The 26,419-nt window shown below is 34.9% G+C and overlaps 1 protein-coding gene across 14 annotated transcripts in view; it reads right to left on the bottom strand.

Annotated features, from left to right (window-relative positions):
• NBEA (neurobeachin) overlaps nucleotides 1–26,419 on the bottom strand; it is a 455,021-nt gene that overhangs the window by 90,510 nt on the left and 338,092 nt on the right. For all 14 annotated transcript variants that reach the window (XM_038127945.1, XM_038127964.1, XM_038127973.1 and 11 more), the window contains 3 exons: nucleotides 8,253–8,370; nucleotides 7,266–7,368; nucleotides 1,464–1,579 (listed from right to left, as the gene is read on the bottom strand). In XM_038127945.1, the coding sequence (XP_037983873.1) occupies nucleotides 1,464–1,579; nucleotides 7,266–7,368; nucleotides 8,253–8,370 (337 nt within the window). The remainder of the gene's footprint in view (nucleotides 1–1,463; nucleotides 1,580–7,265; nucleotides 7,369–8,252; nucleotides 8,371–26,419) is intronic.

Below are 26,419 nucleotides of genomic sequence, written 5' to 3'. Positions count from 1 at the left end.
CAGGTGAGGCAGCCAGGGAGCCAGCAAGGGTCTGCCTGCATTTCCTCATCACTAGAAGGGCAGCGGATGCGTGAGAGGCATGGAACAGCTGGAGACAGGCCAGTGTCCAGAAGCAGGATAGAGGCATTCTGGCACTGCACCAGAGGCAATAAACACTCAGCAGGGCTCCTTCCTCCACCAGAGATCTGCGGGACCGCAGCTAAAATGCTTGGGAACCAAGCTGGTGACTTGCATTGGACTTCACCATATGGACTTTCCAGCCCAGATCTCCGGTAGTTTCAGGGATTCTGCTTTTTGCTCCACTGCACAAGGTAAACATGCCCTCAGATTTCCAACTGTTCAGTGGTAACACTTCGGTATCACACTGGGAGAAGTTGATGACACATTTATTAACATCCGTAAGACTCGATGCATGGACGATGACTACCATCTAAGCACAGAGGCCACAGCCTGAGGGCTCAAAGCAAGCGAGTTTGACAGTTTCTGAATTTTGCCACTGCCCCACTGGGAAGAACGCAGGGACTGTCCCCAGACTGGTCAGCATAACGAATGCTACCTTTGAGTTTCACACTTACATGTGTCTTATGTCTGGCCTGAGGATAACCTCGAGCGTAAGAGTCAGGACCAAGTAAAGATGAGAGTTGTAACACTGGAGTACAAAGTGATGCCTGGTGGAATTTAATTTGGGTTTCAAATTAAAGCTCACTGAAGTGAAATGTCTGTATGAGGCTCTCCACAGGCAGGTTCATAAGCAGCATGTGTGCTACAGGCAGGAATCATAATAGTAGACAACCTCCTGGAAATCTCTGTATATGGTGTAGAAAACTGCTGCTTTTTACATTTAAAATTAACATTGGAGTTAACACATAGAAAAGGAAAAGGTGAAAGGAACAATATCTTCCTGAATCTTTAATTAATGACAATTGCCAGAAAAGCTCTTCTTTTGCCAATAACAAATGGACGTCTGTGGCAGTTATTTCTCATTTTAAATACCTAATCTGATATTATATTTCATCTCAAAGAACTAAATGAGAAAAGATGCTGTAATCTAATCATACCACAATCCAGGTGACATCTGTACTAGGCAGAATACTGTTGTTATTCTGCTGTCTAGTTGCTGTTGCTGAGAATGATGAAGTAGCGAAATTACATTTTCCCATTATTATTTCCAGACACTCTCTGGCAATGGTTTGTTGACTCTAATAAAGCTTCAGACAAAGCTGTCAGCAGAGGAAATGGCAGAAGGGGAGCAAGGAACAGCCTTCACAGAAATACATGAATCTAAAGTCTCTGTGATAGGTTGTGCATTTTCTGATAAAATGTAATGTGTGTGTTTCAGAATATATCACAAAGCTGCAGCTGAATTCTAGTGGGATAAGTGTATTCTATCAAGTCATGTTGCTTAAGACTTGGACAAACATAAACATATTACGAGGGATTAAAGAGCCAGAAGCCTTACTTACCTGCTATAGTATTGAGGAACATCAAGTATTCAAAGTTGGATATCTCCCGTCTCTGCCAGCGCTGAGTCATGTTGGAGGATTTATAAAGTTGTCGGGGTGTGGCCAGAGAGATTCTCCTAGGAAATACATTTAAAGAATGATTTTTTAAGAGTCTCATTAAATGTTAAGATATAGGGCAACATTTTTAGTGTGATTAATTTCAGATTGTCTCAGAGGCTTTTTTATTTCATTTAATGAGGTCAAGAAGACACTATTACACTCACTTCAGAAATGTCTAAAATTAGGAACTATATCTTATTTTATCTCTACTGCAGCATTGCAATAAATCAGAATATTATATTTTGTGGTTTATTTTATTCTGAATCTGGTTAAAAGACTGGGATTAAAAGAAACCGCAGACTCCTGGTGCCAGGCTCGTCCAGAAGGAATAAAAGAGGAATACCATTTCCCTGTTTCAAAAGGATATATTGAGATAAATTCATTAATGTGAGTGAGTGATAGATTAAAGTGACATACACTTCCATCACACAGGTTGACTATATTTAATACACAATTTGTGCACCTCTACCATGGTGAACTACCCATGATTCCTTCCTATATCCCAATAAGCTTGAAGATTTTTATTTATAGCCTGGTTTCTGAAAGAAACAAATTTTACTCAGTTATCTGCTCACATGTTCATCTGCCTGTCTCTTCATAATGACTTCTAAATTGCATTTCATTCAAATTTGGAAGAGGAGCAGGAATGTCTGTGATACTCGTTTTCCACACATTTTTTGAAACTTACATGGCTGGATAAGGGAGAAAGAATCAAACTGCTTGCCAAGGAAGAGAAAAGCAGAAAACCTCAACCCTTCTATATTCAATTTGACAACATCACAATAAAAAAATACCATGTAGCTAATCTTAAATTAACCATTGTATATACTGTCCCTGATTGGTAAAATATAGGAGACTAGAGTCAGTCTAGACTAATGCATTAAAGAAAAAAATCTTCAACAGGCAGAAGCAATCTGATTGTTCAGAACTCATTTCTAGAGAAAATAGTTCTTGCATAAAAAAAGGAAGACAAGGAAATCTTTAAAAAGAAAATAAATTCATTTCCTCAGATAGTTTTTTAAAAATAAATTTATATCTTAGGAAAGTGTAAAAATAGAGAAATATTTATACCTGTTAAGAAAAACGACAATAAAAAGACAATTCCTAATGGGTAGTCTGAATTCAGCGAATTTGAAGAATGTATGGAGTCGTATTTACACAGCTTATCAAGACTAAATAGGAACACCCAATGCTTCAGCTTTCTCTGGAAGCTGAGCATCTTCTTAAAACTTACTCATATACAAGGTGTCAAACTGGGCAGTGTTTACAAAAATGTGAACCATTTACTTCTAAAGATACATGCACATACTCCTGGAGATGCACTAAACTCTTTTCCCAGAGAAAGGATGTTGGTTGAAAGAAGTCCTGGCATGTGACTGGAGTGTATTACAGTTGTTACAATTATTTGTCTAAATTGCCAGTGTGTAAGTTGTCAACATCTGCCATATTTCAGCTTCCAAAACTGGGCATACAAAAATTACCATGTAAGTGTATTTACCCAAATAACAGTATGTTAGGTCTTGCCAGCTTGGCTAGCCTTATTTTACAGTAGACCATAGGATACCAAAGATAAATACACTTTACTAGTGCACAGGAGACAATGCAAAATATTTTAAAGTTATTTCTATAAAGCTTATGAAACAATTTATCTAAAGAAATATCCAAATGTAATCATACTTAATATTGCATTTCATAGGATAGCAACTATTTTTACAGTTCAACTTTCAAAGTCATGTATTTTCCAGTAAATTCTGACTAATGCTACACGCAAATTAATAAACACAGAAAATAAAAATACTAAAGAGATCATTAAATTTAAAAGCATTTATGTCACAGACTTTCTGCTCCTCCCATGACAAAACAACATTTATGTATCAGCTTAGTAGCTGCTTTCAGACTTTATTCACAATCTCCTAGGGAGTCTCAAAAATCTATAAACTGTCAAGTGCTGGACTTTGCATTTGAATGCCTGATTTGAGTGAACTCTGCAGAAAATCAAAATATACTAAAAACATTCTTATTTACTCCTTATCTACCATGTTTGAAAGATTCACATTTTTTTCAGCAGAGACTGGAAGAAATTATGCACAATAAATTGGTTCCACACCTGCTTGTTTCAGCTAACACAGGAAGACCCACTGTTTTCTGTTTTGCTAAAACCACCCAACTTTGATCAAACTATTTCTTTCTTCAATATGCCATCACCAATATGAAGATGCACAAATGAATGTGCTTCCTTTGCTTCTAGAGAACCACAAAATATCTACTCAGAATGGGAACTGCAGAAGATTCTGATGTACAACAGATGAAACAATTTTTCAATTTTTATACATTTAAATTTATTTAGAAAATAATTCATGCCATTTTGGTGAAGGAAGGGATGTTATATATTCCATATGTGGAATATGACACACCCCCTTTCACAGTCTCTTTTAATTTACTTAGATACAATGTAATCTCATACAAAAAATATTTAAGTATCTTGCACCTGCATGATGTCATGTATTGTGTTGCTCCTGTTCAGAGGAAAAAAAATAAAGACTTGGGAAAGTAATTTCCTAAGGAAAGGCAAAAAACTCATCAACATTCATTTTAATCAAAGTTCTAAGAAAGGTTTTATACTTTGATGGCATAAAATCTTAGTTTTTGTATCTCTCTCCCTTCACAAATCTCAACCTCTGCAACCAGCTGTATTGAGAAATGGAGATCCATCACCAAACTGCTGACATGGCAGAACTGAGCTGATGTTGAATATAGTTACTGTAACAGCCAAAATACTTTTTTTTTCAGAAAAAATAATCATTTTAATTTCTTGGCTTTATTAACTGAAGCCATTGCATTAATAGCCCACAGAATTTCAGGGGAAGGTGTCCATATCTTTGGTGGCAAAGATACTGTATCTTTTATCAATCCTTTGATCTCAGTATGCTAGGAAACAATTGGGCAGCTCACAGCTGGTTTCTGAGCTGTGATGTTGCCCTCAATAAAAAGACATCAGTAATGTGTGCGTCCCCTCTAACACCTGGGGGGCTAGAACCATAAAAAATAGTCTGATAATACCATGCTAAAAAAGTGGATATTAGTCTACCTATGTAGAATTGTATGGAGCTGCAGAAGTTAAAAGACACAGAATTGTTCGCTCAGTTGTATCATTTGGCAAGGTCATAAGGGAACTGCAATCAATGCAACATGTTTCAGGAACAGTGGAAATGCATTTATCAAAGACAGACTAATTTGATTACCAAATCAGACTGAAGTCTTCAACATGTGACTGATTTTAAGGATGTAATTACTTCTTTGTAACATTAAGCACAGACTTGAACTCTGTTGAATCAAAGCATTAAACAGGCTGTTTGGAAAGGCAGCAGAGGCAAACTGAAGACTTGCTCCAAACAGCAGGTCAGTAAAGTCATCTTAGGAAGTCATAATGGTTCACCTGCTTCCAATCCTTTGAGCTATCAGATCACAAATATTTCTATTTACTTCTATTTCCTTTCACCTTTCTTAATTCCAGGATTTCACCAGGAAAACAGACATACACTTAAAAGCCATGTACTGTATTAAAAGTTATTTACTTCTTCGGAATGTTTCCATCATGAGTGCCTTTATGATACTGTAATTAACTGTAGGTGACATTTATCAGAGTAGTATCAGAGAAGAAATATTACTTTCAGAAATAGAACTAAAGAACTTAAGCAAAACAATCAGAAAGATATTCTTTTGTTAAGATATTTTAAGGTACAACTTAATCTGGAAAACTGTGATGATAAAAAAAAAAGGATAATGTTTTACTCATTTTGGTTATTCAGCATAATTTTGCCTTATTTTAGTTATGCAAATAAGCATAATTTTAAAAATCAGCATTCCAGAACCAACACATTCACAGGAAGGAAAACTATATTCTAACATCAACAAAAGATTGACTACTGAGCAGTTATAGAGCCAGATTTCCCCTCAGTAATTCCACTGCAATCCTACTGAAGACAATAAGGGTATGTAGACAGGGGAAAAAAGAAAAAGAACCATGATTATGGAATTTTTATTGTGCATAAATCATACACTGATTACACAAAAAAAAGAAAGAAAAATAACTTCACTACCATATGCCAGATATATTCTGAAGGCTAGCAAGCCCATTTTCGATTCAAATTGAACTTTAATCAAAAAGGTATGGAAATAACTGCATATTATATTAAAGCTGAAACTTTTCTAAATAATTATATATCAACAAACTTTTTCAGACAATTATTCACTGAATAATGCACAAAGGATATGAATTTCAAAAGTAAAAATGTCACTGTAAATATGAAATTCTGATTGAGAAATTTGCATTTTGTTTGTGCTAGAACATGTGGCCATTTCTATTTCAGAAAAGAATGCTATTACTTTCCATTTAGAGACAGCATTTCCTTTAACTTTAGTATATGGAAGAACAATGCAAATATTAACAAGATGTGCCTTCCAAATAAATGCCCCAACTTTGCCTTGATCTCACTGAAAACTTGAGAAATTTGGCAGTTTGCCTAAAGACTTCAGCACATTCAGGAGATCAAGCCATAGGTATCATGAGACTCTTGGGCTCATGACAGGGAATGATGTTCATCTGCGAATGAAACAGTTCTCCAATTCTACCAATGCTTTCACATTTCAGAGTATTTCCACATTTTGCACTGGGATAAAACAAGGACAATGTGAAGTTTTAGTTTGTAGGAAATGACTTAGAGAAAGACACATCCTAGACACTACACTGATAATTAAGTCTTTGGCTTTTTGGCCAAATCAAGCCAAATGGGGGTCTGAGCCCAAAGCACCATATTTTGTTAATATCATGCTGTTTCCTCACTCCCTCATATTTCTTTATTTTGACCAGAAGTTAATCCTGAACTGAAAAACAAACAAAAAAATATCCCCCCTCCAACACAGTGAAATACACATGAAGATAATCTCACCTAACCCTGAAACAGGAATACTTTTATAATACAAGATCTGACAATTTCTATCCTTATTTCTGGCCATAGGCTGACTTGATGTTGATGTTGACGTGAGAATAAAAAACTGTAGCTGTCCATAGTATGTGCAAATCTCTAAAACTCAGTCTTAATTGTTCTTTCAAATATATATATATGCTCCTCAGTTTTGGAAAGAAAAGAAGAAGAATGCATTATACTAATGAAAGGGAGAAATTTGGAAATTGCAAAATAGCCACTATGCTGGTAAGAAATGAAGTCAAATCCCACTCATTCATATATAAAAAATAATTTACATTCAGCAAACACAAAAACTAGTCAAGTTCAGTTTCACATCCTGCAGAAAAATCACAGCAAGGATGAACTTTTGATTATACATTTATAAAACCTGACTGGAAACCAGACTTTGAAGAGATAAGGTGTAAGTATTTTCAATGGAAGGTGCTTATTTCCTGTAATTGTAAAGGAAAAAAAAATCTAAGGAAAAAAATTGTAAAGGAAAAAAAAATTATCTAATTTACTTCTTTAACTTTCTTATCTCTTACTTCTTTTACTTCTATTCCATATACTAACAGGCCATATAGTAAGTAAAAGGTAATGTTTGTCATACTAACCTTAAGAAAAAGAAAATCTAGGATTTCTTGAAAAGAATAATGTTTTAGCACTGATATTTTAAAAAATATCAACAGTATAATACAATATACACAAAATATAAAAACTATGTTAATTAAATTACCTGGCTTGTGGCAAACCATAGCTGGTTCCTACTCCAACCCGTGGTAAGCTGTACACAACTTTTTTCACTGTTGCTTGGTCAGGAAAATTAAACATAACAGAAGCTAAATGAAGAAAGGAAAATATGTACCAGTAAAACATTTGCAGCAGTCTGTTTCTTCCCCTGCATATATTTTTAAAATGCTCAGGTTTTTATTTGGGGAAGGAAGTCAGTTCCACTTTTATCCTCCTGGGGATCCAAGGTACAACAGAAATTCCTGACATTCTTCACACCTATGTATAATTAGCTGGTTAACATTATAGCATTAACTTTCCCATTTTGCAGAAGACCTGAGTGTTGTTTACTTCAGAGGAACAACACTTTACTATTATCCATAAAATCTCTTTTTAGGCTTGAGAAGCTGTTCATTAGCTGGCATGGCATTTGCTCTTGAAACTAGTGCCTTAAAATAGCCAAGAACAAGGAATTTTTCAATTCCCTCTCCAGCTGAAATCAAAACTTACATCAGAGATCCTGAGGGTAAAAGACCACTGTACACCTCACCAGCCAGTGAACTGTGATTCAGAGTAGCAGATACAGAAAACTGAGTGGATCCATTTATTGCTCTGGTACTTTTTAACTTTAATTCATCTTATAATTAGGAAAGGAAATATCCTTTTACATGTTCCACTAAAATATTTAAAAACAACTGAGGAGAAGGATGAGACAATAGAAAAAGCAAATTCCCTGCCCAACATTTAAAGAATTTACCAATTGCAATGACCCTGTTCTGTAAATAAGTCTCACTGCTGCACAGAAAGCAGTGAGATTGATTTTTATGATTGATTTTAATAAAATTTGCACTGAGCACATACGAGAGGAAGCATTATAGAACAGACATAGGCATTTTATCAAAGGAAGCACAGAGTTTAAATTTTAAGATTAATAAATAAAACACAAAAAAACCACTAGCACAATTTTATGCAACAAATATAAATTATCACCTACTTCTGTTTGCCATAAACACTTCCAAAGCTGTGTTCTGGAGAAGATAACGTCTTGAAAAAACAGCTCGAATCTCGCTGAACATCCATTTTCCATGAAGGCCTTCAGTATAGGCAAGGACCTTTAAAGAAAGTCAAGGTGAGAGTTATTGGCAGGAATTTTTGGATAAAATATTGTGTAAGAACAGAGGAAATTTTACCCATCAATCAAGTTAATTGTGTCCCTTTAACACTTAAAAACAATGACTTGAAATGAACTTGAATGTTTTTAAGAAATGCAAAAAAAGGAGTACCTGCTGTTAGAACAATATCAGTAATTACTGTAACCTGATACCTCTAAGATCTATTTCTCATATGTCACATCAAATTAATTTCCTCAAAAACATCAAAATCCCAAACTCTAAACAAGTACCAGGAAACAGATACACTTGCAATTATGCTTAGCTGTATCTTCCAACAGTGTGCACGACACAGTTGCCAGTTATCTATCAGATACCAGATTTACTTCTGAGGCTGCCTTGTGCAAAGAACAACCAAAATAATATAACTTGCTATTCACATCCACTTCAGGGTCATAAATTACAAGTCCTCCCCTTCTATTAATAAGTACAAAAATTAGCAAAACTACTATGTCACCATAATAATTTTTCTGAAGGTAGATATGTGAAATATCCCAAACCATGGACAAAATTTAATAATTTTAATTTTGCGTTTTAAAATCATTGTGAAAATATTTTAAAATAAAATAGGTGAAAATTAGCACTGACTGCTTTTCCTGTTTTAAATTTTCTCAATTGAGTGTATTAATATAAGATTAGATATTGATATCAAATGATCTTTTCTTGCTTTTCTTTCGGTGTTCTGAATGTTCAAAAAATAGACAAAAAAGACACAATTTAATTATATGTCATCTTTATTAACTTGTATCATGCATTGTAGAACAATTCTTCTCCAATCATTTTCATCAGGTGGCAGGCTCCCTTCAGCCCTGCACCTCTGCTCAGGCGGGCTCTGCCACGGCACTCTTAGGAGGAGTCACTTGTTTGGCATGGGGATCCTCACCACACTCATCTGCATTTCCCAGGCTCTCTAGACTGTGCCTTTAACTAGGCTGCAGCCACTGAGAGCATTACAGCCTCAGTGAAACAAAGAAATATCGTGAACACCTTCCCTAAAGGAACATTTCAGACTGAAGTGACTGAATTTCTCTGCTCTCCATTAGGTACAGAAAAGCTGTTGAACACCAGCTCGCAGCGCTTTACTCACTCGTCTGAGGTCTTTACTTTCCCTAATCATGACCTCCCCCAGCTTCTGAACATGAAAATGTTGGGGAGACTACATGCTGCTGCTGTCAGTGATCCTTCATGCTTGAGGAAATGGGAATTGTATTTCTTCAATCTTTTCACTGACGTGGCTTCAAGTTAGTAACACGTCTCCATATATGAAAAAGCTAATTTCAGTTTGTGCACTTGGTGTACAACCTTTGTCTCATGACCATGATGAGTCTATTTCAGAGAGGATGTTAATAACAGCAACAACAAAAAAGTGCTTCTGCACATGGAAAGAACATTCAGATGTTAGTTCAGTCCTCGATAGAGACCAGTTAGAGGAACACAGCATTCCCCCTGTACTGTTTACATTAGAGTAAGTTACAGACAGAACTCTTAGACCAACATTGTGGCTGATGACACTCTTTCATTCACCTCAGCTTTCCACATTAGTTAAACACAGCTTGGAAGAAGGGAAGGAGCTTGATCCTTTAGAGGTCACCCAGACACGTGCAAAAGACTATGTGCTCCCTGCATTCAGTCACAGGTCAGCTGTGGAATGCTACCTCATACACTAAATTGTTGCAATGGTTAAAAACCTGCATCTTATTTTTCCTTTGAACTCTGATAGATCTTGTGACACTTTTGTCTGTGAGCTTTCTAGTATCAGGTAACTTTTTCTTGTGTTGGTAATTACAGACTGGATCCACTTACTGCTTAGCCTTCTCTTTGATAAGCTAAATAAACCAAATTTTCCTTGATTTTCTTTCATTGGGATCAGATGCTAGGATACCGCTGGTATCACGTGTGTGAAATTCAGGTGGATAAGAACAATGACTCTGAAGATTTAAGTATTCTCCTTCTTTGAATGTATTCTGCTGCTATCTGATACATAATTTTTGTAAATACTCAGGTTTTTAAATTAAAGAGAAGAAAGTTTGAGGAAACCACTCACATTTAAAAAGCTAAAATATGGGAACAGTCTCTCAGAGGGAGCAGTTTGACATATATGGAGCTGTAACCAGATCTACAGCAGCCAGCAAATTTGACAAAGACTTAGCTCCTTGACAAAGCGTCATCCTTCAGGAAACCACTTTTTGTATCAAAAATGTTTCTAGTTGTTTTTTTGTAAAGAGAAATGTTTACTATTAACTATATTCTATATATTAACAGAGGATTCACAATAATACATTGATGATGTATCGATATATACCACAGCATAGTTATTATAGATCAACACTAAAAGCACATTGCATACCAATCATACACTGCTTGCCTTTTACTTCCTCCTCTTTTTAAATTAAGTATAAAGCAATTTCCACTACACAGAAGTAAATTCAACCCACTATTAAATGAATGACACATGATAGCACTACAGTAAAACAGTAGAATGGAATAGGAAATCAGAGGAAATAAAGGAGTCTATAATTCAATTAATGTCCTCAATTACACTCTTCTTAACTGTCTATTAGTCCTACAAATATCAGATTATCTTGCCATTATCAAATTATCTGAATTATTTAAGTATTTCTGTTGTAACATTTTCCTGCCCAAGATATACTACTCATTTTTGCCATCCTCCATAACATTCATCTGACACCATTTTCTAGTGATGCATTAAACCTCCCATTATTAGATATCTATAATTTTCAGTGGGTATTACTGACATTGTAGCAGGATTCTTTCTTATTGCTGTTATAACAGCCAATTCAAAGTAATTTTATTTTTCTGAATTTGAACCCTTTAAAAGGCTTATATACCTTTTTTTTTCCTTCCAGAATGATTTTTAGCTTTTCACTTTCTCATAGGACATGAATGAAGTCCTATCTATTTTACATATTTTACAGACTGTATGTATTGTATCTTTCATTATTCATAAAACATTATTCATAAAACAATTCCACTATGCTAATACACTGAAGTTATGTTACTAAGTCATCTGAAAGTAAAATTTCCATGAGTTCCAACACTTGGTTGTTTATACTTGAAGTCAGTACTCCTTATTTTGATAGTTTTATGAGTTTTCATAAAACTAGGCATGTTTTAATAGTTGAAAAATCATGAGTAAGCCCAGAATTCTAGATACATCTTAGATAAGCTGTTTTTATTAAAATAAAAACAATCAGCCAATATTTACATTTGAACTAAGCACACTTTTCAATTTTAGTTCAGCTGCAGCTGTTTGGTTTAAAACTCATTTCTCCTTGTAAAACCTTTTCACTTAGGAATACGTGTACGTTTTAAAGATACCAATTTACTAGAACGGATTGCAGCAAGATGAAGCTCTCACCTAACAAGGGAATGAGAAGTCTCTAAAACTCAAGCTTCTCTTCTATGGAAATGCATCAGTGGTGACACTTATTTAGATTAGGTTAGTAAAGCAGCATGGGATGCAGATGGAAAGCTCCAGAGAAGAGAAACAGAACCATTACCCAAGTGCTTTCCTATGTGGATCAGATATGAAAGCACCATTATTTTAATTTTATTTCTGATGTAATCAAGATCTTTTTTTTCCTTTCAATTAAGAGTCAATGCATTTTTAATCACAAACATTTTTCAGTAGATATTCAATTATTGTTAATGAATTGTTAATTAACCACTGGAATTCTGCACTAACCAGAAGACCTGAAATACTAGTGTCCATTTTGCTCCAATCCCTGGTAGATTATCTCCACAGAAGGAACACTTCACTACTGAGACTAATTTTTGCTGCTTTACACTGTCTTTTGGTATATCTCATAGCACCAGACACAGCATGCAAAAGGATTTCTGGCCCTTTTCTTTTGATTATTTTCTCTGGAATTGAAGTAATCACAAAATCAGGTGCTATAAAGAAATCAAGGCAAACAGCCTGTACAATCCTATTTATTCTCAGTCACTAACTTTTCAGTAAGAATGATCACTTTTGCTGTCTGTTGTTTTAAATATTTCCTTCTTGTAAAATAGCTCTTTGGTGGTAATAAAGTAATGACTATGTTTGTGAATTGAATCCACTGTTTTCAGTGGAAGTTCATAATTTGTCTTTTGAAACCACATTTCTAATTCAGAATATTTTAATTGTAACCTGATTTCTTAATGAAAGTATTGATTGATACTTGTAACATTTTTCAAGCTTTGTTTATATCTAGTGCAAAAAGCATGCATCATTAACATGCAATATATTTGTCTTTTTGTGGGTTTGTTTGATGGGCAGTGAAAAAAACATGAAAGAGCTTTTCCTAATATCTAGTCTAAATTTCCCTTGTCTCATCTTAAGGACATTTCCTCTGGTCCTCTCACTGCAGGCATGGTAGAAAAGACTGACCCACACCTTACTGCACCCTCCTTTCAGGGATTTGTAGAGTGGTGAGGTGCCCCCTGAGCCTCCTTTTCTCCAGGCTAAACACCCCCAGCTCCCTCAGCTTTTTCCCACAAGAAATGTTCTCTAGTCCTTTCACAAGCCCTGGTGCCCTTTGCTGAGCACACTCCATGGTGGAGAAAACACGGGGAACTTCCCACAAAAATGAATTGCAGTGTTTGGTTATTTCATCAGAGTGCCATCTACAGCCAGCCACAGAAGTGTGGTTATGCACCTGGCCCATGAACAAAATAGGCATCTAGAAAATAGCCTGGCATCACTGTATGCTTTTAGAGGTTAGAAATGCATGAAATTGATTACTGAAAATCATTCTGTCCTGTCAGGGATTTGGATTTCCCTTTTCCAAGAGTTGTCTAGCATTGCAATTTGCAGCAAGGGAAATGTGAAATTCTGAATGCAGGTCCTCATGGGCTAAGACAAATGGCTCCTATGAACACACAGCAAACTTTCTTCTCCAGAACAATCTAACAAGACAGAGTTAACCATAGGTTAATCATGCAGACTGCATGATTGCTTCATGTACGCTAAATACAGATTGAGATGAGAGATATTGATGGCATGGAATCCCACTCCAAGGGTTTATGAAATGCTACACTGAGTAAGCATTTCTTAATTTCAAAATGTTTGATGAAGTACCGAGGATTATCAACTTTTAGATTTAGCAGGAAAAACAAGTATATACTACAACAAGGGATATATCATGTCAAGATAGACAAGTGTAAAAAGAAGTTATATTTATTAAGAAAATTCAAAAATCAGGTAAGTTCAAGTAGTGAAACGCCTTGTATTTTGCTTTTCTAAAATATGAATCAGAGAATGTAAACAGACATAAAAGAAAATTCAAATTAATTTTATATCCTAGGTTTTCATTGACTTCTTACTACTTTTTTATATGTTTCGGCAACTTTAAGAACATCTTCTTGCCCTCAATTCCCACAATCATATTAAATACTTCTAAAATCTCACCAAAATACTGTTATCATTTTTTCTTTGCATATTTTGGTCTAGTAAAATGTTCTTACTTTCTCTCTACATTCAGCTCTCTTTTCCCCTCCTTTATAACATGCTTCTGTGTAAAATGTTTATTTATTTATTTGTAAGCCTTAAAAGCTTTCCTTCAAGTAGCTCTTGTCATGTTATGCTGTGCAGGATGAGCTGAGTATTATGTGCCATTATAATTTCTCAACTCACACCAGTTTTAAAATCTTTTTTAGGACCTTTTTGTTTTAAGTAAATATTGGCACTCCTGTTTCATTTTTCTTCTCCTCTTCAGGGATCTAAAAAATGCAGATATTATTTTTGTGGTTTTGGACTTTATTTCCTTGCCAAATATTCTTAGCTTATACTTCTACTTCCAATGTTTTTTTAAGCTTTCAAGAGGCCCCTTGTCTTGAAACATGAGGTTCTGTTCATCCAAACCTTTTCTAAATTTGATTTCTCTGGTCAGCATACCCACTTTGTTATCCATTAAAACAATGCCCACTCAGCTTAAAGCAACAGATGCTCTTATTCCCACATTCATTTGCAATCATCTGAAAAATTATTTGAAATTGGTCCACTTGAAGGCCATTTTCCTCTTTTCATAAGCAAAATGGTTTTGCACGTTATGATTTTGTGTTTTAGGCAAGGAATGGAAAGGATATTGGGATTTTTTTTTTAAGGAATAGTTCCAGCAAAGTCATTAGAGCAAAAAACCAAACCCTACCCCAATATCTTATGTATTCTAAATGGACCATTTCTAACACTGCATTTGTGAAACACCAGTGAGTATTTTTAAATATAAGGATAAGTGCAAACAAAATTCTGAATAATAATTATTTTATCATTAATTTTGATCTCTGTGCCTTTGCACAGTTTTCTTTCTACTCAAAATAAAAACCAGATTGTCAATTTAGGCAACTCCTGAAATGCCAGCTATGGACTGACATTCTTGGGAAGAACAGCATCAGGAAGAGGTAGAAGATTTAGATATTATCACCTTAGAAAAGGTAGACAGAGGCCTTTTTTGGGCTCTACTTTCCAAGATATTCAGCAATTATTGTTTTAAGCAGAGGCTCCACTGATTTAAGAACTTTAAAACCATGAATAAAGCTGATGGTGCTGGCTGGGGCCATCACCATCATGTGGAGAAGCAGAGTGCAAATATACTCTAGTGCCACATAAAGCCATATTAGAGCACAGCCAAATCCAAACAGAGAGGTTGAAGAAACAAATAATGGGGGGAAATCTCACAAGTAGTTCTGGTAGCCAAAGGATTGAAGCAGATTGTGTCAGTTACCTCACAAGGTTTAAAATGATTTTTTGTTGACTTTGGCAACAATGCCAGACTCAAATCTAGTGAGAAATGTTAACAGAACTATGTTTCCATTCTCACTCTACATTTCGTGCTCAAAGATGATCCAGACTGGGGAGTGGTGATCTCAGACTCAAATTGCTCTGAGCAATTCTGCCCCAGCAGTGAAATGCAATCAAATTAATTCAATTAGAACCACACAAATTACAGTTTAGTGGGCATGCCAAAAAAGACATAAAATTGATATGATCTGAGCAAAACCAGACTTTTTCTAAGGAATAAAAATAGAGAGTTTCTTTTTCTCTTAAATGGTCCATTCTCCTCAACAAAAGTAAGGCAATTGAAAGAACGACTTTTAATACCTAAAAATTCAGGGAGAACACAGTGTTACAAAATGCTTGTAAGTTGAAACCAAAGCAGGATATTTATTAAATAAATAGCTCTTTGACAAAAAAATGCAGCTTTATTAAACTTGTATTATTGGTGGATTTCACAGAATTTGTGAGAGTTTTAGCTGGGAAAAGATGCAGCAGAAGCAAAAAACCATAGAAATAGCTTGAGGAATAAAGAATGTATGGTATCCCTAAATATGTGATGTGTTCTTTCCCAAGAATAAAGCCATCATAAAATTCTCTGGGTGTTTTGATTCGTTGTTTATTTTCCCCAGAACTTGCATATATTTATTCAAAAGTGCAATGCAATAAAAAAATGCATTAATACTCAAATGTACCATACCATACATTTTTAACATTATAATAACTGAAGGCATTATAGCTGGTCTTAGGAAATGTGTAAATATTGGGTTTTGGTAAACATCACCCATTTCCTACCAAATGATGGTAGAAAGACAATTGCATGTCCCTCTTTTTATAGACATGAACTTAATGTCATACAGGAGATATGTGGAAGCATCTTGTATTTTAACAGTTTCACATCTCATTTATTCAGTGTAGAATGCACATAATTTAGGATCTATAAAAGTCAATTGAATACAATTTTTTTTCTACTACCCGGCTTAATATTTTATGTTCCTAATATCTCTTCCTATATAAGATTAATCAAAAGCCAGTAATATTTTGTTTTAAACTTCATATACAAAAGCTTTTTCATCAGTCCCAATATTTAGGATTGTAATTAGAGCACATTCTACTCCTGAAATTTTAGCAATAGATTTAAAATTAATTTTTATAATCAAAAAAGAAATATATTAGTTTTTTTCAGTGATATATATTGTACATCTACAACAATCCCCCAAATTTCTGCAATACAGTTTGTAACAGTCAAGAAAAATCCTCAAGAAATTCAGAATTCTACAGCTCAAAGAATCACAGAATCAGTCAGGTTGGAAAGGACCATAGTGGGTCTGGTCCAACCTGAATCATCCCAAAGCAGAGAGCACAGGATTGCATCCAGACACAGCTGTGCCGGGAAGGGTTGGGTATGGAGTACCAGTGACTCCTGGAAATCAGTTTGCTTGGAGTCTGAATTAAGAGTAGATTCAGGGCTACTCTACATTATGTCAACTTCTAAGGCCCCCAAAGCACAATTACGCAGCCTCTGAATAATGGTGAACATACATCAAAGTATCTCCCTCTTCATAATATATTGCAGTACCAACTGATCCTTTATTTTATCCAACTAAAAAGTGCTTAAGATGAGTTTGTTTTGCCCTTCTGGAGAAGACATGAAATCATAGCACAGGGAAAAACCTAAACTACAATATCTCAAATAACAACCAAAATTGTGCTGTACTTTTCATTATTATATATAGAATGTTAACGAATATTACTAAGTCTACGCGAGGAAAGAATAGCAAAGTTTCTTCTGAGAATTTTAACTCGGAGTGTTTGCAAACTGCCTGCAGATACTCAATACTAATTTAATTAGTTTACACTTTATACTTATTTTGCTTTACTATTACAGAGAAAGTATTTATGTATTCCATACTTGCTTTAGAAAACATATTTTATCAGATACCATAAGTAAGCACTGGTAAATAACTCCACAGAATATATAAAAACTACAAATATTGACATGTATCAAATGTAAGCTGTGTATATAAACTCCATAAATGATTTTTATATTTATTTCAATAAAAGGAGCCAGATTTACACTTCTATTTTGTATGTGCATTCAGTATATTTTATGCCTCCTTTCCCATACCTAACCATCAACTTTTTTAATTTCAACAATTTCAATGTCAAATTTATAGATAATTAAAATATTTGGTGGGGTCTAATTTGACACAAAAAAATCTTCATGAAAACTAGGAAGAATATTAAGAATAACTACTTAGCTGGCTACTAAAAGTGGATTCTGGGGAACACATTTAGTCTTCCAACGTCTGCACAAAGCAGACTTGATATACAGTTCCCTCCTCTTTGGATTTCTAGCCAAGTGGAATGCAAACCTGCATGACATAAATTTGGGCATACTCACAGGCTTTCCTGTGGTGAACTCCTGGTTCCCAGTATGAAATTACTGCAACACCTGTCAGCATGTAGAGGTACTTTGTATGAATGTGCCTCAGTTTTTATCCACTACAAGCTGCTCCGACACAGAAGGTATTTAAATTTTATGGATTTCTGGGTACTATGCAACTATGAAAAAGTGAGCCAATTCCAGTCAAAAAGGGCTCTCTCATATAACCTCAATTAATTGCTTCTTAACTTTTATTTAATTAAAAAAATAATAAAATGGGATTCGACTCAAGCTTCAGAAAGAGATTAGATATTTCCATTTTTTAAATTGATTATAATAGCCAAGTACCCCAATTCTCCTATTAAACTAGATTCTTACCTTTTTTTTTTTTTTTGGGAACAGGATAATTACTTCAGAAGAAAATAAACGTTATCAACTTGTATAGACAGATTACTGCCTGTATTGTGATTGGTTCTATTTCTACTGCCATTAAGTCTGGATTTATTGCATATCACATTTCTTTTAAAGAATACAAGCACCCTATGTAACAATCTATCTTTAGTAGACTCAATTTCCCAAGATGCATCCTTTTCTTGCAACTGAGTATGCCAAATGCCACTGCTTGAAGCAGAAACTGAGAGTACTGAGATTGTCCAGGATGTGATCTCAGCATCTCACAAATTTGTTTCACTGAAAGGCAAGGAAGTCAGATATAAAGAGAAATGAAAAAAAAAAAATAGAGTGCGAGGAAGGATGAATTCAAAGCCAGGAGAATTAGTCATGTAAAAAAGTGTCTTAGCTCTCGAACATGAAATGCTGTCTGATGTAAATTAATAAATTGGAAAATACACAGTGATCCTCAGTTTTACTATATTATTATAAATTTCCTTCTTTTTAGAGTTTTTATATGTATATACATTTGTAAGAGAAAAAGAAAATGGTACAGAAGGATTGTAACAGTTTAATTAAATGAAGCAAAAATTTTAATTTAACAGTTCAGAAGATTATAGTCACCTTCTAGTCCCCTCACTGGGCAAAAACAAAGTCTGAAAATTGTTATTCTAACTGTTATATGACTATTTTTGCCTGTTATGCATGAAAATAACCATACCACCACAAAAAAAAAAAACAAAACCCAAACAAGCCAGACAGTGGACCCTCATTTTCTCAGTCAGAGAATCCACAGTGAAATATTTTCTCTTTATTTACATTAAAGGGAATTAATGATGAAACCAAGCTAAAATAAGTCCCCTCTCAACTTTGTAGCATAATGATGAGTTACTCCTGGAGAGTACTCTTAGAGAGCAGTCTTAGAGAGAAAATCCAACACATGCCATTTGACTGTTGCAAAATAATCCCCTCTCTGCTTTGACTTCTTTCTATGAACTGTAATACAAGGTCCAATAGACAGCCTCAGATGCATCTCAGGTCCAGTACATGCTTTTCAAACTTAATCAAGGGAATATAGAAATGTATATAAAAAGATGAAAGTGTCTTTGCCTTTATACATACTGAAGGAAAAAAAAAAACCTGGGGGAAAAAAGTGGGATCTTTCATAGGGGAAGGTTAAGTCTGATGCTAATGCTTATTTAAAATGGTGACAGTCTGAAGTAGTGAAGCCTTGCCGGGCTGCTTTAATTTCTCCCTGGAATAGCTCTCTCCCAACCTTCGGCAGCACATCAAAGTCTCTGGAGCTCAATTAAAATTGGATTATATTGAAATGCTCTATCTATGGAACTGTGTGCTCACTAACACTTTTCTTTCAGTAATACTCCAGATGACAGTTGCCCATCCCAATTTAAACAGTTGTCATAGAGACCATGAACTAAAGCAGCAGTAACTAACAATACAAAGGAAAGGTAAGTGGTAGGATTTCTGTGAATGAAGGGCTTGGTTTGCAGCTGCAGTGCTCACACTGCAAGCCGCTAAATGCAAAAAACATAAAGGCTGTAATGCTCTCCTCACTCCTAAGGAGGAGGGCAAAGTAAGCAAAATAGTAAATATTTTCCTTTTTTCCCCCAGTAGCTAGTAGTGTTTTACATTCCAGCATGTTGTAGCTACCTAAAATATCTGGAATTAAATGACACACCTAAGCAAAACAGCAGATAACCCTGGAGTCAATCTACAGCCACCAATTCATACATTAAAGGCATCAAATTACATTTTATAACTGCAGTAGAAAAAAAATAAGGCATTATCTTTTCATATTCAAAAATTTTACAGAAAATTCTTAAATTATACATGATGTACAAATCCTTTGTCTTTATGATAAAAATCTGAAGGGAAAATCTGATAAAAATCTGTAGGAAATTCATAGTCTGAACCCATCTGGTTAACAGTGTGACATCCAATATGTGTAATGCTTTCAGATCATTACTGGTTTTACCTGTTTCATAATCTAACAATGTAGATTTTTGATGTACTGCACCAAAGCCTGACAATACCATTGGAAAACTCTAGCAGCTTCCAAAACTCCCAAAATAACATAAACAGCTTATGTTTCTGGCAGCACCAGACAGCAATGTATTTAACAGCATAGATTGCTGGTAATGATACTATTTTCTCATGTAGATGGCATGTTTCTGGCACTATAAACCCCTTAACCTTTCTTGTAATTGGCTTATTGAGAGTCCCAAGGTTGTTTTTTGTGCCATTGGGCTGATCACCATGGAAATGAACACTTATTGCTGTTTCACTGTAGTGCTCTATTTTTCTTCCAAGCCCTCCACAAGCATTCTCCTGCTCTCCGGGGAAGGCAGTGTTAGGATTTTGAAGCAGCAACAAGGCAGAGTGCAAAGAGCGCAGGCCAAAGGGGAAGAAAACAAAAATGTGTCAGAAAATCTAAAATCCGCACAGATCAGAATTTGTCAAAACAAGGCCTTGGTTTAAACCAACAAGAAGGGCCCCCACAGCTTGGGCCTTGACAAAGCATGGCCTTTTTATTTTTTTTCCCCACTTTATTTTTTTTTGTATTTTTTTTTTTATTTTTAGCCCAGCTGTAGAAAACACCATCTAATGAACCTGTCTGGGGCTGCTGTCCCCATCCTGTCAGGCATGTCAGGAGATGACAAGCACTGGGGACAGGCCGCCGCCAGTCACAGACAGGCCTGCCAGCTGGAGAGTTCAGCCCCAATCTAATCACGCCACCAGAAAATAACTTTCACGCTTGCAGCCTGACAGGATGGGTTCCAGGAAAAAGAAAAAGGGGGAAAAAATAAAAGAAAGAAAAAACAAAATAGGATCGAAACAATGCTTTTTTTTTTTTAATTACAAACCTATTTTGGCACGGGGAAGGGGAGTGGGTGCAGGGAACACTTTTTAAAGCTGCTAGCACTGCTTGCTGGTTTCCTTTAGCGGAACTGTTTCTGTCTTTCTTTTAACACAAAGATCAACACAGACATTAGCACCAGCAGTTACAAAGAAAAGGGAAAATGAGATGGTATTTGTGGCACCTGGATATGTTTTTGCTACATTTATTCCTATGCATACACACTTGTCTGTATACAGACATAAATCTATGTGCAACCATTGGCGGAGCTGTATTTAAGAAAATGTGTAAATTCTGCTATGTGTTTTTATTATTTCAAAACAACTGGGCTCATTGAATATTGTATCTCTTCATAGTCATCACTCCATGGTTTGTATTTTCATTTGGGCAAAAACTGACAAAGTGCAAATGATAAGAGTATTTGTACTCCTGAAATAGGAATTAATATCCATAAATAAGAATAAAAAATGAAAAATATTTTTAAAAGTATTAGAGCCCTTGGTCTCAACATAGTTGGTTCTTTCCTATTTGCACACCGACTGTGAATTAAAAAAAAAAAAAAAAGAAAAACTCAAATATGGATCTTCAAAAGGAATATAATGAACAGGCAGTAGTGTACTGGTAGGCATCCTATCTTTCTCATTCAAAAATTGCCAACACAGATTTCCGCTCCAGAAATTTAATAATCAAAAATTGCTAGCATAGATCTCTGCTCCAGAAATCTAATAATCAGTAAATCCATAGAAAGAGAGGCTGAAATTATTATTTGAATAATTTGAAAAAGTAGTTCCCCCAAAAGGCATTAAAAATTATTAGGTCTAGACACAAATTTAGTTCAAAAATAAACATCAGCTAAAATGAAAATGTGAAGTATTAACTACATGTATCCTATCTACTCCTAAATGTAAATCATAGTATATTTATCTTTTGGTGTATGTATCTTGGTGTATGTATATCTTAGCAAACAATTCACATTATTTGAAAGTGAACTAGAATGGAAAATGAGTGATTCATGTAGTACTTAGTAATTATTTTAGGAAGAAATTATGAATGAGCATAGGTCCATTTAATCCCTATAAAATAATAAAAAATGAAGATTTGTTATTACATCCTGCCATTCATTCACTCTCTGCTGACATTATAGATGTCAGAAAGTCTGTTTAAAAGCTTGCTATCTCTATTCATCTTTGTTTCTGGCATGAAATACAGACTATAATAATCTTGTCAAGCCTACATTTAGACACTAATTCATGACCCTCTGCTACAATTTAGAGAAAATTCATACATAACTCTTTTAAGACAAACTATGACCCCAGACGGAAGGGTAATATCTAGATTCAGCTGCCAAATATATGCTGACTGAAGGCACAGCCACCCTAATGTTTCTCTAAGAATGAGATGGCCAAATCAGTAAGATTCATGAACATTTTTTCTAACTTGAACACTAATAAGAGTTGGGGTTTTTTTCCATTTTGAGGTACTAGGTATTCAACTAGGCATCCCCTTACATTCCTGGAAAAAAAAAAAAAAAGGAGTACTCTCACAATTTAAAGACTACAGCTAAAGCTGATAAAAAGAAAAAAGAAGTTGATGCCAGATGCAGATGCCATTGACAATGCCAGGGAAAAGTGGTGGTTCTCAACCTTCCAGCAAAGCCTAAAACACCCCATTATGGACTCAATCTGCAAACTCATGCAAAGGATACATACCAGAGGTGACCATTATTCATAATCGATCTGCAGACTTGAGAGAAAAAAGTCAAACAGAAGAGGATTGCTGCATACACACAAATGGAAATATCTCCTGTGACCAGTCTAGATATAAATGCACTTCTGCAAGGAACATAGGTATAAATGTAAATATAATTGAACCTACAATCCCCTATCCATCTTAAAAAATCTGAAAAGTGTGACAGTAAAAGCAAGTGCTGCCAGGAAAACTGTTAGTATTTTGATACATATCTACCTAGACAGGAAAAATCCTTCAGAGAGCAGGAAATAACATGTTCAGGACTTTCCTTTTTAGGAATTTTATATTAATTTGTAGAAGCGAATGGAGAAAAATATGCCTATTATTAGAGAAAGAACAGTAAGCCATTCTGGACATGATGATAGTAAACTAGCTGCACAGATCTGCCTGTCAAAGGCATAGATTGACACGAAGGGAAATGACACTGATTGATTTCCTATCTCCTATATTTGGTATGTTTTGGTATATGAGTAGTTACAGATTGATGTTATATCTTATCTTTATTCACATATACAGGGACTAAAGAAACACAGTCAACTCTTGTTGATTTAAAATGGTAAAATATCATCTAAACTCTCACACCAGTTGGGCCATGAAGTGCTACAGAAAAGCACATCTGTACATCTGTACGAAATGCCATAAATTTCTGCTACACAGAATGAAATTATTAAAACTAATTTTCTCTGAAAATCAGTATACCACCTTTGTTAATAATTAAAGGTACTGCAGAAATTTTAAACCATCCAACTGAAAAAAAAGATGTTCTATTTTAAAACAATGGAAACAAATAAAATGAACAAACCCACTGATTTGAAAGAGCATTCCTGCAGATTTTTTTCTCATAGACAGCATCTTTCTCAAAACTACCATGTACCATTTAATCATTATCTTATACACTGCTGCTTTATGGTGGTATTATTTAATTTATTTCATTCATGTTGAAGCAGAGAGTTCTGGCCTCTTGACCCCAATTTTCACTTAAAGAAACAAATTTCTTTTTCGCAAACTAACTCAATTTTTCTCCTGTCAACCTTTAGCCTCACTTTAAAATATTAACCTTTTTTCTATCATTATAAGCATCCAACATTCTTCTATCCAAAGTTAATGTTAATCACCACATCTTATGATAATGTTATATTCACTTCTAGCTATCTCTGTCAAGCACACAAAACTAATTTAAATCTATATATCCTCTTTGAATGTAGTAGTAGTAGACCATTTTTGTACACGCCAAAATCATACAATCCACCTGAAAAAGCAATATTTCCTCTGTGTATTTCAAATTTTTCCATTTTCTACTCTCAAATGTTAGCTAAAAAATATGTTTCTCCTTTGAAGGTAGAGCAGGAAGCTAAGACAAGGCTGAGGACGCACTTCCAAAATGTAGAGTGATGCAATATTTCCACAATCACTTGCCTTCCTCTTCTGCCAAAACTCATTAGGAAAAATGAAGAGATAGCAGAATTAGGGAGAGGAAGCCTGTCCTGGAAGAAATTTTTTCCTACGTTTATTTTTATGCCATTCTACCAAATTAATTGAATGAGCTGTGTCAGCATTGCTGACAGAGCAATCCATTTAACACCAAAAAAATACATGAGAATTTTTATATTGTCATTCCAGAAGCAGTATCTAAGTAAGACACATTAGAAATTATAAATATTAATGCTGCTTTTTGATTTGTTTTCAAAAATGCTGAGTGCTCTTAACAACTGTTACCTTTGGAAGTTTGAAGTAGAATCTGGAAGTACTTCAGAAAGTCTAAACTTGTTTTGACACACAGGTTCCCACTATCAGGAACCTGTAGAGTGACCTTACTTGCTTGTTTCTTGAAAGAAAATTTCCCCTATGTATAAGGAACCGCTGAGAAGAAAAGCCTTTTTGCTTCAGGAGGAGAAATAATACATGCACTTCTCCTGCTTGGTATTAACTAACTATCCTTAAGTGCCCATGGTATGATTCATTTAAAAGACACTGAAACATAAACAAAACAAGACCAAAATAATTTGTGAAATGCCTCAGTGAATAGAAACAGTTACCTTCCCTTTGGCCATTCCAACCTTTCAAATTGTAAAACATTGACATGAGTCCCCTGCATCATTACATCGTAGCATATTTACCAGGGAGAATAAGGGAGTCAAGCTGCATTAAAAAAAAAAAAATCTAGTGAGAGCATTATTCTTGGAAAAGCTTTTTAAAAATCAATTGGTTGTTATTGGAACAGCTTTCACTGCCAGCAGGAAAACTTTGGGTATTTTTAATATTTATGAAAAACTATAAATTTTTCACAATGGACAATGTTGACTAGTTCTATAAAAACCCAAACACTTCAAATACTTTTTGCCATTTATAGTAGATTGAATCCACAAAAATGACTTTTCAAACTTATTGTTAAAAATTTAGAATATCAGAAGAGTCTGTCTGATCCTGCTGAGATCTTTATTTATGAGACTGAGCAAAATACTCCAAAAACTTTTCCAATTTTGTTGAAGCATACAGCGAATAACACCAGGAAGTAATATTTTCCCACTTCAATACAAACAAACTAAATAGACCCCAGCTAGAGAGTAAAACAACCCAAAATATATTTTACTTGAAAACATGACTTTTTTAAAGAAGAAAACCCTGCTTATGGGCAATTACTGTCCCAGATGTGTTGGGATCTGACAATAATGAGCTCCTTTGTCCACTAGAGGGCAAGGAGTGGGAAATCAAAATATTGAACTGAAACATTTTATATCTCAAATACTTCCAATAAAACTCCTGGTAGTACAAGTAATAACATAGTAGTAGCACAATTCAAGTTAGATGGAACTTGTGTTCTTTAACTGTCTGAATTTTCTTCAATGATAAATGATCCTGTTCGATGAGGATGGTAGTACATTCATGCTTCCAGAACCCACTAACATCCAAGAGTTTTCATGGACATTGAACTGCAAAAGGTTTGCTGATAATTGCAGAGCTGCTTGATTTTACAAGACTGCATCTTATCCAAAATCCACTGGATTTTCTCCACAACCTTCCACTGATTTCAGCAGCTTTGGATTAAATGAAACTCTAATTGGAAAAACATAATTAAAAAGTGAGGGGAGCAGTAATAAACAAAATGAAACAGGGAGAAAGTGAACAAATCCCTCTCTTCAAATGATTAAGCAATAAAAGAAAGAGATGGGCCATTGGATTGACGAAAGACTACCATAATATCCTGATCTTTTACAATATCACTGCAATCTGTAAATACACAGAAAGGTGTATTTCTGAAAAGGGTTGACGCCGTACAATGAAGGCATCACTATGTCTTGTCAGAACATCCCTCTTGTTCCCTGCACAAGGGAATTCCCTGGGCAATTAATCTTCAGCTTAGTATGAACACATCAGTTCAGATACTTGTCCAAAACTTTCTATAATGACAGTGGGTTCCACCCTGCTTAGTTCAGCCCATGTATGAACAATTTGTGAATAAAAGAATGAGATTTCTTTTATAATGATGAGTCAAGCAAACTCATCTAAGAATCTTATTGTCAAACTGGATTCTTTCCTGGTTGCATAAAGTCCCCCGTGACGGTAAGCCACCTGAGGCATATGCCACATGTTGACATGATAAAATTGAGGTGTACAGGATTTTCAAAAGGCTGGTAGGTGAAAGAGTAGAGGGAAAAAATATGCAAATTTGTTTTTGTTTGCATTTTTGCCTGCAAAACTAAATATATTTCTTCACGGCTTAGTTTAAATATAGAATAATGAAGAATTCTGCTGTGCTCTTTTGAGCATTGCTAGTCATAGCAAATTAAAATCTCTGGAGGCCAAATGCTCTCAC

The sequence above is a fragment of the Motacilla alba genome, chromosome 1, assembly GCF_015832195.1.
Source record: "Motacilla alba alba isolate MOTALB_02 chromosome 1, Motacilla_alba_V1.0_pri, whole genome shotgun sequence".
Classification (NCBI taxonomy): domain Eukaryota; kingdom Metazoa; phylum Chordata; class Aves; order Passeriformes; family Motacillidae; genus Motacilla; species Motacilla alba.
The sequence above is the reverse complement of the archived record's forward strand: the minus strand, read 5'-3'. Positions and strand labels throughout refer to the sequence as shown.